The sequence below is a fragment of the Silurus meridionalis genome, chromosome 26, assembly GCF_014805685.1.
Source record: "Silurus meridionalis isolate SWU-2019-XX chromosome 26, ASM1480568v1, whole genome shotgun sequence".
Taxonomy (NCBI): Eukaryota; Metazoa; Chordata; class Actinopteri; order Siluriformes; family Siluridae; genus Silurus; species Silurus meridionalis.
In genome coordinates this window covers 16,969,836-16,983,403 of record NC_060909.1, presented here as the reverse complement: position 1 = coordinate 16,983,403, position 13,568 = coordinate 16,969,836, and the positions used below count along the sequence as shown (strand labels likewise).

Here is a 13,568-nt window from a genome sequence, read left to right as displayed (position 1 = left end):
TTTTTTCCTCTCTGAATAATACAAAACTTGATTAGAATTTTCATTCAAAATAAAAATTCCTGGCATGTGTTAAAACACCAATTGTGACTTGTATTATTGTATAATCTCGCGATGCCCATCTGAATTACAAATGTAGTTTGAAGAGCGCGTCACGTATTCATAGCAGCATTCTTATCCGTATTATATACAATATTTAAATAAATAAAAAAACACGCCCTGTCCCATGTTTGCGGTTCCACCTGATGGCACTGTTTAGAAGCATTTTCTTTCATCCTGTCTGAAGGTATAATTACAGCCTGCTTTATGCAAAAAAAAAAATCCAGTTTTAATCTGCCGAGATAACGGGCGAAAAAGGTCGAAAAGCGATTACGCGTTCCCGTAAGACACTTTACCGGATCGTTACGTAGCAGCAGCGAGCGCCGAATTTACATTTGCGCCTACTCATCTGGCAGGGGCTTTTATCCAAAGCGAATTACGCACAAGGCAGAATGCAATTGGAGCGTATCATATCGCCGAGTGTCCAAGTGCGTCTGAACTCAATCCGTAACTCCTCTTGAAGCGCTCAATCCAGTTACAGTACCCCGGATTGGCCAAATTAGTCTGTATAGTTACTAAGCATTAAAAAATGTCCCTAGATTCCTAAACAGCATTCAAAAAGCGTTCCATGTAAACAACTATTCCTTTTTTTTTTTTTTTTAGATCAGCAATAATACACTGTATAGACAAAAGTTTGTGGACACGTCGATATGACATTTTGCGTTTTACGGTTCCGCTAGGGCGCTACAGCAGGCCACTCCAGATCTTCCACCCCGACCCATCACAGGGACATGATCTAGAAGTGTTCCTAATTAGATCTTCTTCAGGAGGCCGTGTGTTTGAGAACCAATGACCGATTTGCTGTTATTGATCAGGAAAGCGTGACAGGAAGTACACTGAACGGAAGGAAGGAATACCTGAGAGCGGAGGAGGCGGATAAGGAGAAATGGGATTTTCTGAACTTCGCTCAGGCCTGGACGCCGAGTGACAGCAACGTCGGCGATGCCGCGGACGAGAAAGACGGCGTCTTCTTCTCGCACGTAAGTCTCCATGTGTCGCTCTCCTGTACTCTCTGGACTCTAGACCTGCCGATGAGTACAGTGCGGCGCCGTGGCGACAGCGGATCACGTGACTGCAATTCTAAAGACATAAAAGGAACCATATGTTTGTGTTATTATTTACTGTAACTCATCAATGTTCCTGTACGTGCACATGACAATGATTTCCCTCATTCCCATTTCATTTTCACTTTCAGTTCGAGAAAGACAAACAGCACGACATCCGCAACTTTTTCTCCCCCGCCTCGGACAAAAAGAGGAAGAAAACGGACGACGCGTCCATCACCAGCTCTCCGCGTACACCTTCACAAGACCAGCGGGGAACCAATCAAAGCCCCCATAGCCGCAGCCCTGATTCAGCCAATCAGGAGGAGGATTTTCGCCCCCAGGTGAAACGTTTGAAACAGGCCTCTCCATTGTCTCGACACGGGGGGAAGCGAAGTCCCACGATGACTCTCGCCACACCACGCGGGCTCTTGGCAGGACCTCAAACCCCCCGCCACAGCCAGAGGTGGAGCTGCCCGCTCTGTACGTTCTCCAACAGCGGCCTGCTGCTGCGCTGCGGAATGTGCGAGACGCCGCGAGCTCAGAAAGGTACACACACACACACGCAAGTACTCAGCGTCACATGACCATTTATATACAGTGAAGATGCGTCTTTGCTTCGCCTGGAACGTTTCCATAATTAAAAGGAAATCGTTTTATTAAATGAGCCGTAATCACAAAACTGCAAAGAAAAAAAAAGGTGTCTTAGTTTCTCTTAATTTGCCAAGTCTATCTCATTAACCCTTCCTTCCCTATCACATGACATCTGGCATCCAGGAAGTGCTTCTCATGCAGCATCACATCTCATGCTGTCTGCCCTCTTCCACATACATGAGCTGACAGATGCAGGATAACATCATACTGACTGATGCTTGTCCGATGATAAACATCTGTATTTAGTCTTGCGGTTTTTTTTTTTCATCCCGCAGTGGTTTTTTTTTTTTATATTTAAAGTTCAGGCACAGTGACATCAGTAGAGAAACTATAACTCAAGACTATGTTCTCCCCTCAGGCTCTTAAAATAGAAAAAAAAACCCACACACAATATGGACCATCAACCCCAAAGCAGGACAAAAACGTCATCTCTGCTCTGCCCGCGAGACGTATCACCCGTCACGTCCGCTCCCCTTCTCGCACTTATATTCAGGTGTTCTAGTTTCTCTATTTCTGGTTTGGGAGCTCACACTAAAGCGAGATTTTCAATTTGTCCGAATCGTCGACCATTCCTATAGGCTTCTGTTAATTACAGTGGCCTACATGCAGAATGGATGCATGTACATTTGTGCCCTCTGGATCATTTATAAATTTTTTAAACGTTTGCTTTTATCCTCATAGATGCCTGTAAACACTTCAGCCGTGTGTTAGAAAGTCAGAAGGCACCTCAGTAAATTGATTGCCGTCTGTTCCATATTGAATTGCAGCGCTGAATTGAACCGAAATCTGCACTGCATCTTAAATGTATCGTGGGCTAGGCATCGAGATCAAGCATAAGCCTCAGTTATGTACACGGACACACACACAGACATGGCCTTGACCCCCCAGGAGTCTTTAAGAAATGGTGATCAGTATGGTGAAGTACACTGTAATATTTTACAGTACATAATTTAGCAAAACAGCAATTTACTGTATAAACTATACATGTACGTGGCAGCGTGCACGTAGCTGTATGGACGACACACACACTGTGCATTAGACAGACTTGAAGCCCATCCTTCACACACACACACACACACATATTTTACAGTACATAATTTAGCAAAACAGCAATTTACTGTATAAACTATACATGTACGTGGCAGCGTGCACGTAGACAAACGCCGGGTCGCCGTTACGGTTGCCATGCAAAACTTCAAAAATATGTACAATTTTTGTTGTATCGCCATCGTAAGATCAAAAAACTCGTAAGTGGAACATTACTCGGGGACTACCTGTATATAAAATCCTTCTGTAGTACTGAGGAATAATGATATGCTCAGGGACTCGAGCACTTGGGCCACATTTCAAACTGCAGACATGGTTTATAATCCCAATGCTAAATGAACGGTGTGGGAATAACAGTCCGGTTTAACCCCGGACTCTTTTGTCTCGTCTGAGCATCGGCGACGCGAACGCACAGGTGACATTTCGGCAGCTCGGTGCGAGGTTGCCCTTTGACTGAGTGAAAAGGTGCCAGGAGAGGTGAAAGAGGCACAGAGGGAGGCAGAGGCAAATAGCGAGAGGAGAAAAGGGCCACAGTGTGAAGTGGCTATCGATTATGAATATCGAGCCACTACCTGTCTATCCATTCAGATAATCAAGCCACAGGTGGTGTCATGCAAATGTGTGTGTGTGTATATAATATCTTTTATATATATATATATATATATATATATATATATATATATATATATATATATATAGAGAGAGAGAGAGAGAGAGAGAGAGAGAGAGAGAGAGAGAGAGAGAGAGAGAGAGAGAGAGAGAGAGAGAGAGAGAGAGAGAGAGAGAGAGAGAGAGAGAGAGAGAGAGAGAGAGAGAGAGAGAGAGAGAGAGAGAGAGAGAGAGAGAGAGAGAGAGAGAGAGAGAGAGAGAGAGAGAGAGAGAGAGAGAGAGAGAGAGAGAGAGAGAGAGAGAGAGAGAGAGAGAGAGAGAGAGAGAGAGAGAGAGAGAGAGAGAGAGAGAGAGAGAGAGAGAGAGAGAGAGAGAGAGAGAGAGAGAGAGAGAGAGAGAGAGAGAGAGAGAGAGAGAGAGAGAGAGAGAGAGAGAGAGAGAGAGAGAGAGAGAGAGAGAGAGAGAGAGAGAGAGAGAGAGAGAGAGAGAGAGAGAGAGAGAGAGAGAGAGAGAGAGAGAGAGAGAGAGAGAGAGAGAGAGAGAGAGAGAGAGAGAGAGAGAGAGAGAGAGAGAGAGAGAGAGAGAGAGAGAGAGAGAGAGAGAGAGAGAGAGAGAGAGAGAGAGAGAGAGAGAGAGAGAGAGAGAGAGAGAGAGAGAGAGAGAGAGAGAGAGAGAGAGAGAGAGAGAGAGAGAGAGAGAGAGAGAGAGAGAGAGAGAGAGAGAGAGAGAGAGAGAGAGAGAGAGAGAGAGAGAGAGAGAGAGAGAGAGAGAGAGAGAGAGAGAGAGAGAGAGAGAGAGAGAGAGAGAGAGAGAGAGAGAGAGAGAGAGAGAGAGAGAGAGAGAGAGAGAGAGAGAGAGAGAGAGAGAGAGAGAGAGAGAGAGAGAGAGAGAGAGAGAGAGAGAGAGAGAGAGAGAGAGAGAGAGAGAGAGAGAGAGAGAGAGAGAGAGAGAGAGAGAGAGAGAGAGAGAGAGAAATCACACAGCAGCAGCAGCATAGATTAGAAAGACGGGGGACATCATGTTTTTCCCCTCCATGTAGGACATGTCTCTGGAACAGCATTCTTTGTAACCAATCACTGCAGTTTCCAAGGAAGCAATGCTGGTATGTGTAGCTTCCTCTCACATCTCTCGGCTAGAAACATTTTTATGAAGTTATTTCCGTCCCTAGGAAACCAAGAGAGAAAGATGGAGGCTGCGAGAATGAGACCGGGAAAGAGATATGCAGGAACCGAGAGGTAGAGAGGGTGAGACACAGCAAGGGAGACGACACCGGCATAGACACAGGCCGAATCTCCAAGAGAGACAGAGATGGAGTGAATGAGGAACTGAAAGAGTGGAGGACAGAGACAAAGAGAATGAGGACCAGTAGCAGAGAGAGATGAAGGACAAATAGACAAAAAAAAAAAAAGTTAGAGAAGAGAATAAAAAAAAAAGAGAGACACGAGTGAGAGGAGTGAAGACGGGATCAAACGAATCCTTTTCCAGGCTCCGAAGTCGCATGCGGAAGACGAGTGAAAGATTTCTGAAAGGAAATGAAAGAGTAACGCTGCTCTCAATGAGCTCGTCATCTTTTTTTCCTCAGCGTGTCTACGCTCCGCCGTATGGACGACACACACACTGTGCATTAGACAGACTTGAAGCCCATCCTTCACACACACACACACACACACACACACACACACACACACACAGCATCTGTTCCACGCTCAGTCTCGATGTACTAACAACTCCAACATTAATTATGGCCCAAATGTTATTCATGACTGCTGCCAGAACAGTGTCTGTGGTCTGTGGCAAATCGGTCCAAATCTCATGAGCGAAATATTATATATAAATAAAATAACCTTTTATGACTATGCCCAGAGCTGCTTACTGTATAAATCTACAATTTTTGCTTTATTATTTTACCCCCTTTTCTCTACCTCCTTTCCTCCCTCAGCTCACAGCCCCCCTGCGCCTCCCTCCCCTTCCACCTCTCTCTCCATCTCCAGCCCCTGCCTCACTCTTCCTGACTCGGAAGAAGACGACAGCACTCCCAAAACACCGAGCCATGCGGGAAAGAAAGAGGAAGGAAAGGATCCAGGACCACACGGAGATCCTGCAGACACTCCTTCCAGGGGTAAGTTTAGTTCACACTAGTGAAACCGATCCCCGAGATTCATTCGGGGGTTCACGTCACGTATCCGCACGAGATCGGCACCGCATGAGGTCCATGCCAGAAGATGGACTGGATACTTGAAATTGCCCCGTGTTTACATGATGCCCCGTGAATCCACAGTGAATCAACATGCCACATTCATGTATTCTTGAGGATCGCTTGAAAGTTCACTACAGATATACGCAGGATAAAAAGCCTCCTAAAGATTTAATGAATTAAATCTGCAGCAGTACAAAAAAAAGTCCTTTATATCTATATATATATATCTTGCTGCATTCTCCATGATATTGAGAAAATGTGGTTTTGAGAAAGAGGGAGAAAACAACACACACCAACCCCCAGCACACGCACTGCAGCAGCCAGCTGCATGTCGAGTCCTAAAAATAACCAGCTGTTTTTGTTCTGAAGCCCTGCGTTTTCACACTTTGACAGCCCCGTGTGTGGTGTCGTTCCCTCCCGAGGAGCGCCTGTCTTCTGCAGTGAGCTGCAGCTAATGGCTGGGCATCGGCCACACAGACACGTCTATAGCAGTAGTTTCTCCAGCAGATACGACGAATCGAAACGCTCGTTTATTATCATATACGGGGCAGGTGTCATTCATGGATCGGGTTTTAGAATATCAAAGGATGCTCAAATCAGAACTCAAAACTTGTGCAATGGTTAGAACAGTGTTTCAAAAAGCTAAGAATTAGGATTCAGAGCTAGTGTTTAAACGATCAAACCAATCAGTGATGGTTTAGATTTTCGGGAATTTTTTGTAAATGTTGTTATTTTTTAAATCTCGAACCGAATTTTCAGAACGGGGCTGTATTGCATTTTCCCTCTTTCATAAAGCGTTACATAAGTGCCGTCGGAGCCCCGGCGTACGATTGGTCGACCTACGGTGGTGATTTCTGGTGGCATTCGCCGTTTCTATAGTAACCCGGTGTACAAAAGCGTGCTGATTTTCAGGACCTGATTGAAGTCCTTCACGGCCAGGAGAGGTGTACCGGCGCGCCCTGTGGCTAAAAATCTCCCTACTGTTAATGAACAAGAGGATGAGGGACGAGCTGGCGGATGAATACAGCGCTCATCTCGTTATTTATTTATTTTTCCTTTCCCCCTCCTTCCTTTCCCTCCCTGCTGACCTTTTCTTGATTGAGGCACAGGCAGTAATGATCATCCCTCCTTCTCCCCCTGTAGCTAATGATGCCCGCGAGTCGGAGCACGCAGACGACTCTCTGCCTGTGTATGACAGCCTGAAGTTCTGTGCCAGCAAAAATACTGATAGGATCTACATTTACAGCAAGGTAACAAACACACACACACACACACACACACACACACAAGTGGGCAGGCTCATTTAGCCGTGATTCCTCTTTACACTGAGAATCCGATCCAGACCAGATTAATGAGTTCGGCTGCGTTTTCTCTCCACTCTCTCGACAAAATGAAACGAAATTGCGCGCCGCTTTTAAACGCCGGCAAATACGAGCGTGAAAAGTCCCCTGGTCGACTCAGATTGAGAAATATTAGCAGAGTTAGATATTTAATAAAACCTTCTCCTCTGGCTATTTGGGCTCGGCAGTGATGGATGATGCGGCCACGGGCAGAGCCTGGTGTGGCGGCGGGTGTGTGTGTGTGTGAGGGTGTGAGGCTAGAGCAAGAATGAATGACTGAGGATAAGAGATAGTGAGACAGGCGAAGGGAGGGAGGGAAGAAGATTATGCAGCAGGTATAACATCTGATAATAACAAAGGAAAGCAAAGCTCCACAGACAGTGTAACGTCCTTAAGTTTTCACGCAAGAAAGTGTGATCGGATCAGCTTGCGCTAATTCACGCCATCAGACTCGCGTCGGGATCTCGGGACGCAGGGTTTTAACTCGGGGAAAATATTTTCACGCGAATTAGAGACTATTTATAAGTGTTTTAAGTGACAATAGAGAAATTTCACACAGAGAGGACTTGTGTGTCGGTGTATGGTGTGTGTGTGCGTGTATGCCGAGTTCATGTCTAAACCACACACATCCACCTCAGGGCCCTGTTATCGCCAAGCTGACACTATTGGGGACCCTTGAGCAAGGTCCTTAACCCTCTGTGCTCCAGGGACACTGTATCATGACTGAGAAAGAATTTTAATGTGCTCTAAAGTACATGTGACAAGTATCAAACAAAGCAAAGCACAATAATATACACTATGGACAAACGTTCGTGAACACCTGATCGTAAAGCGGATACGTGATATTTTCTGGACGTCCTATTCAGCATTTAGTGCCCATTTAGCTAGACTGGATCGTACTTACAGATGACCGGATCATCGAGCGATAGTTTTTCAAATGAAAAAAAAACAAACAAACATAACGATGTAAAAAAAAAAAAAAAACGGTTACAAAAAACCCCAAAAAAGAAAGAGTACTGAATCATGAAAATGTGCTAAATAAAATAAATATGAATATATGAATTATATTCATAAATCTCGAGGAAAATAAGATTCATTCATTCTAAAACAAAAATTAAAACTAACAATATATAAAAACAGTTACATCCAAAAAAACCAAAAACACTTCAAATAAATTAACGTGGCATCAGCGTTTCGCCACTAGAGGCCAATCTCGTACTGTAAAACGCAACCCGGAAAAACTATCGGTATGAATTTTTGCCGATAGTTCTAACAATTAGCTGTCGATGCCGATTAATCCGAAAAAATAAATCGGTCAACTTCTGATAATAATCTCCACTCTTCTGGGAAGATGTTTACACTAGATTTTGGATTGTGTTTGTAAAGCCTGTGGTGCCAATTCATTGGTCAATAGGGTTGAGGTCAGAGCTCTATAACCAGAGATCTTCCACTCCATGTAAAGCATATCTCACCTCCAGTGAGCATCAGTTCTACACCATGCTGATGACCAGAGGAGAACAACCAGACTGGATTGAGAGCTCAACCACTTTTTACACCAGTGATGAGCAGAAAAGCATCTCGATTGATGCTGGTTAGTTCTCTTTACTTTTTGTTTTTAAGTAAAAGTAAGTGTGTGTGTGTGTGTGTGTGTGTGTGTGTGTGTGTGTGTGATATTTTAGGGTGGCCTCCCACTCAACTGCAACTTTGTTCCGTTGGATATCAGACTACAGAACTGGGATGACTTGCCTCCAGAGTTTAGTCACACTGAGAACCGGAGACATGTAAGTGTGTGTGTGTGTGTGTGTGTGTGTGTGTGTGTGTGTGTGTGTGTGTGTGTGTGTGTTAGGGAGAGATATATAAAATAACAGTGTATATCATGTGTACACTACTGTATATTACTGATACAGATGAACAATAATGTTGATCTGTGTGTGTGTGTGTGTGTGTGTGTGTGTGTGTGTGTGTGTGTGTGTGTGTGTGTGTAGTTGGTGCGTTTTGTGCGCGAATGGAGCTTTCTGACTGCGATGAAGCAAAGGATGGTGAGGAAGAGTGGCAGAGTCTTTCAAAACCCATGCTGCTTGTGGATGAGCTGATGCACACACAGCGCCGGCACAGTAGCACCAAGAGGCAGGAACACACACACACACACACAATATAGTTTTGTCTTTTACTGTCTCTTATTTTTTGCATTTATGCCCTATTTCTCCATCTCTCTTTCTCCCCCCTTTTGCTCTCTTTATTGCTCTCTCTCTCTCTCTCTCTCTCTCTCTTTCCTTCCCCATCTCCATCTTTCTTTCCTCCCCTCATTCCCTCTCCATCTCTCTCTATCAAAATGTTCTCTTCTCCATCTCTCTCCTCTCTTTCCATCTCTTACTCCTCTCTCTATACAAATCTCTCACCCCCTCGTCCCTCTCCCTGTTCTCCTCCTCCTTTTATCTCTTTCTCTCTCTCTCTCCATCTCTCCTCCTTTTCTCTCTCTCTCTCTCTCTCTCTCTCTCTCTCTCTCCCTTTTCTCCCATATCTATCTCGCTCTCCTTTCTCCCCATCTTTCCTGTCTCTATCTCTCTCTTCTTTTCCCCTCGTTCCGTCTCTCTCTCATTTTCCCCTTTTCCCTCTATCTATCCCCCTTTTTTTCTCCTCTCTCAAAATTCAGGATTCTCTCTGCCCTTTCTCCCCACTTTCCAACTCTCTTGCTCATCCCTTCCTCCTTTTCTTTCTCTCTCCTAACTCTCTTTCTCTCCAAATCTCCCCCTTTTCTTTCTCTCTCTATCTTCTCTCTCCTTTCTGCCCCTCTGTCCCTCTCCATATCCCCCACTCTCTCTCATTGCCCATCTGCTCACTTATGAGCGTACTTCATTTCTTCAGCTCTGGCCTTGTCAGTCTTTTCTGTTCCTCCGTGTTTTTTCCTGCTCCGTCTCACTCTCTCTCACTCTCCCTCATTCTCCCTCTGTCAGTGTCCATTCTAGCTCAATCTTTCGCTCCATCTGTTTGCACTGCGTCCATCCACCAATGTTTATTTCTCCCATCACACGTTTCTCTTTCTCTCTGCCTCTCTACCATGCCGCTGGCTGTCACTCTTAGTTGGATTTGAAATCGTCTCTGTGATTATCTTTTGCCGAATTCTCTCTTTTACACACACACACACACACACACACACACACACACACACACACGCACACACACACAAATAGTTCTTATATACACCAGAAGCCTGAAGACGGATCTTATAAGGCCATGTATATAAATAAGGCCTGCTGCTGGATCAGCACTTTGTTAATACAGGAGCAGGTTGATGTGACGATGTTAGAAAAATCTTAATAAATCAATACACTTTGATTTGTTTTGTACAACATTGTAACAAAGCCGTGTTACAGAAACATCCAATTGAGCATATAAATTTTAAATGTTTGGGGTTTTTTTGGTTATAAAATAAAAAAGCATGCAAAAATTAGTCATAGTACGGCCTCTGTGCCTTTCAGACTCAATAAAGGAGGCGTGGCCTCTGTGCCTTTCAGACTCAATAAAGGAGGCGTGGCCTCTGTGCCTTTCAGACTCAATAATGGAGGCGTGGCCTCTAAGGCTTTCAGACTCAATAAAGGAGGCGTGGCCTCTCAGCCTTTCAGTCGTAATGAAGAAGGCGAGATCTCCATGCCTGGCAGTCTTAGTGATGGTGGCTAAATTTGAGGACAGACAGACAGACAGACAGACAGACAGACAGATACTTACTTATATCCTTGGGATCCTTCCATCTCTCTTGTTTTCTGTCTCAGGTATCTCTCAAAGCAGGAAGTGGCTCAGACGTCCCTGAGTGCAGCTCAGAGAGAAGGAGGGACCGTACGCTCCATCAACAAGGACAACTCTTCCTCCTTGAAGACATTTATTATGAAACCATGCAGTCAAGCTGATAAGTATGTCAAATAAACACACACACACAGTCTACAAAGCACAGCATGATTATAATGACTGCGTATGTGAAGTGCCCTGACAGGTAGCTGTTGCATTGTCTAGCCAATGCTATTAAAACAAATAATAATAATTAGGGGACTGGATCAGATCTGCTGCCTTTCTGAGCACAGCGGCGACACCGACACGCTAGCGGCATGTTCGGAGCGTGTCGCGTCGACACGCAGCTTTACTGCGGCTCCCTTAAACACCTACCGGCCGCTTTATTAGACACGCGCACTCCATCGGTCCATCACGTGTCAGCGGTTGGTGGATTAATTAACTCGACAGTGCCACCGAGATGTTTAAATCCCCAAAAGCCCTGCTGTGCCTTTTCCCAAATAATAGCAAGTCAGCAGTGGTCCTGTGGTTTATCCGTTTCTCTTTCTAGCTCATTTCAATTCCAGGGGGGAAAAAAAAATATTCTTCCAGTATGTTTTATATCTTATAGTGTGAAAAAATATTTCAATCTGTCAGACATCATCCCCAAGTTATTCAGTAAATCAGCAACGTATACAGTATACACAAGCGAAACGGACACCCCGCGAGCGCGCGCGCACACACGCACTGTCAAGCCCGCGACAGATTTTGAGATTATATGTGACAGCTGCTTACTATTCCACTAAGTTTGTTAGCGAAGCTCTGATCAGACACCTTCAGCTCCGCCGCACCGAGTTTCAGCTCCCCAGCTGATACACACCGCACTCGGTAGCATATAAATACACTTTCATATCTTTATTTACCTCCCTCTTTCTCTCCTCGCCTCTCTTTTATCATTTTCTTCGCCACACTCGCCACGACCGCACCCCAGGTGTGTCCAGACCCAAAAATTTAATGAAAGAATTAATGAGAATTTTTATATATATAGAAAAATATAGATATATAGATATATATATTTATCTTGGCTTTCTGCTCATCATATTACTGCGTGGGTCTGGGCAGAGCAGGGACTGAACCGACAGTTACATATTTATGAATTTGCAATGGTGGGCAAAAAAAATTGCACAGCACTCAATTTATTTCAAAAGCACATTTCCGTGTGTAATTATGTGTGTAGTGGTAGACTGTCTGGCCTTCTAAACCCTGTGTGTGTGTGTGTGTGTGTGTGTGTGTGTGTGTGTGTGTGTTGCGGAAAATGCTGGAGAATGCTTAGCACACAGGATAAGGGCTTAATCCAGCGCCTGAAAAGCAAACACGCGCACCCGCGCGCCGACGTTACCATGGAAACCGGGGAAAGAAAATTAAGACTCGCCAAGGACCGTCTGGGAGTTTTATTTATTTATTTTTATCATTAATATTATTTTGAAGCCAGTTAAAGGAGGGAAAAAGAGACACCGAGATAAAGAAAAAGTGCAATAGAGATGGATGGAAGAGAGAGAGAGAGAGGGAGGGAGGGAAAGAGGGACAGGATGGACTGAAGAGGGAGAGATGTGTGTTTGCTGTGAAGCCCATCAGCGGTGGTTTTACAGATAAAGTTCAGCACCATAAGCACCTTCGCTCTTGGCGCAGAAAAGCCCCCAACGAGCACTCAGGCTTTCGCCCACTCCCTCTCTCGCCAGCCCGCTCACTCGGTTTCTCGCCCGCCCACACTCTTACAGCTCTTACTAGGGCCTTGTTCAGTTGTACATCTTGATGGAGGACTGCGGTTTTAGCTTTTTAACACATAAAAAGGAGACAAATCCAAATCCAGATCAGCGCTTCGAGGACGCAGGATGGAAAAAAGCGTCGGGTGAAGACTGAAAGCACAGGTCATGTGCTTCCTGTGATTTCGAACAACGCTCATCTAACTAAACTAACGATATATTAGGCGGAAGACGCGATACGATTCACCCAGATTAGGATGCAGCGCAATCCGGTTGCAATAGAAAAAATGTAAAAATAAAATACAGATTGACATGGCAGAGGTGGAGCTGCATCTTCCTGGAGACAGATGCAGCTCTACCTCTGCCATAAAAATCTGTATTCTGTGTGGTGCTGAGAGAACGCGCTCGGGAAACAGTTTAGGGAGGGGGTTTTCTCAGCCAATCGCACGTATCCGGGATTGAGGAAAACAAACCAAAAAAAAAAAAACAGTGGCAGGTTTGCAGCTCGAAATGCCTCGTTAAAGTGAAACAACTACAGTAACATATTAACCACAGTAACAATTACTCTTTACAAATGTAGTGAACAGAAAAGTATGTAAACAGAAGAAAGTCACAGTTAAAAATACAAATGCTGCTACAGGATCGCTGTAACCGGACCGTTGTAAATTGGTACGGCGACCTGACCGCGAAGTTAAACCATACAAAGTACCCGTGCGCTTTCTGTGTATGCAGGGAGTCGGAAGCAGACACGGGATATTTGCAAGCCCTGGACGCGGGAGGCACGCCGCTCTGTTTGTCCTGCCAGAAACCCAGCGTGGAGACCTCGGGCTGGGCAGGCGGATTCTGCAGCGCCGGCTGCATGGAGGAGCTGCAGCTGCGCTCCAGCCGTGGCTACGCCCGCTCCCGCGTGCTCGAGACGGAGCAAGGGGTGTGTCAGAGCTGCGGCCTTAACGCGCGCCAGCTGTATCTGCGCGTACGAGACGCACCGCACACACACCGCAAAGAGATTCTCGACAACACCTGGCTGGCACAGCTGCCTCTCAAACAGGTGAGTCTA

General features: G+C 45.3%; 1 protein-coding gene and 1 long non-coding RNA gene across 3 annotated transcripts in view; one reads left to right on the top strand and one right to left on the bottom strand.

The window, feature by feature from the left end:
* LOC124380075 overlaps window positions 1-13,568 on the bottom strand; it is a 53,459-nt gene that overhangs the window by 24,195 nt on the left and 15,696 nt on the right. For both annotated transcript variants that reach the window (XR_006924594.1, XR_006924593.1), the window contains exon 2: window positions 954-1,176. This is a non-coding gene — a long non-coding RNA (uncharacterized LOC124380075). The remainder of the gene's footprint in view (window positions 1-953; window positions 1,177-13,568) is intronic.
* zranb3 (zinc finger, RAN-binding domain containing 3) overlaps window positions 1-13,568 on the top strand; it is a 45,415-nt gene that overhangs the window by 25,549 nt on the left and 6,298 nt on the right. Inside the window, 9 exon segments of the mRNA XM_046840778.1 lie at window positions 912-1,076; window positions 1,292-1,688; window positions 5,389-5,568; window positions 6,790-6,896; window positions 8,666-8,767; window positions 8,972-9,047; window positions 9,050-9,113; window positions 10,757-10,894; window positions 13,244-13,559. Of these exon segments, the coding sequence (XP_046696734.1) occupies window positions 912-1,076; window positions 1,292-1,688; window positions 5,389-5,568; window positions 6,790-6,896; window positions 8,666-8,767; window positions 8,972-9,047; window positions 9,050-9,113; window positions 10,757-10,894; window positions 13,244-13,559 (1,545 nt within the window).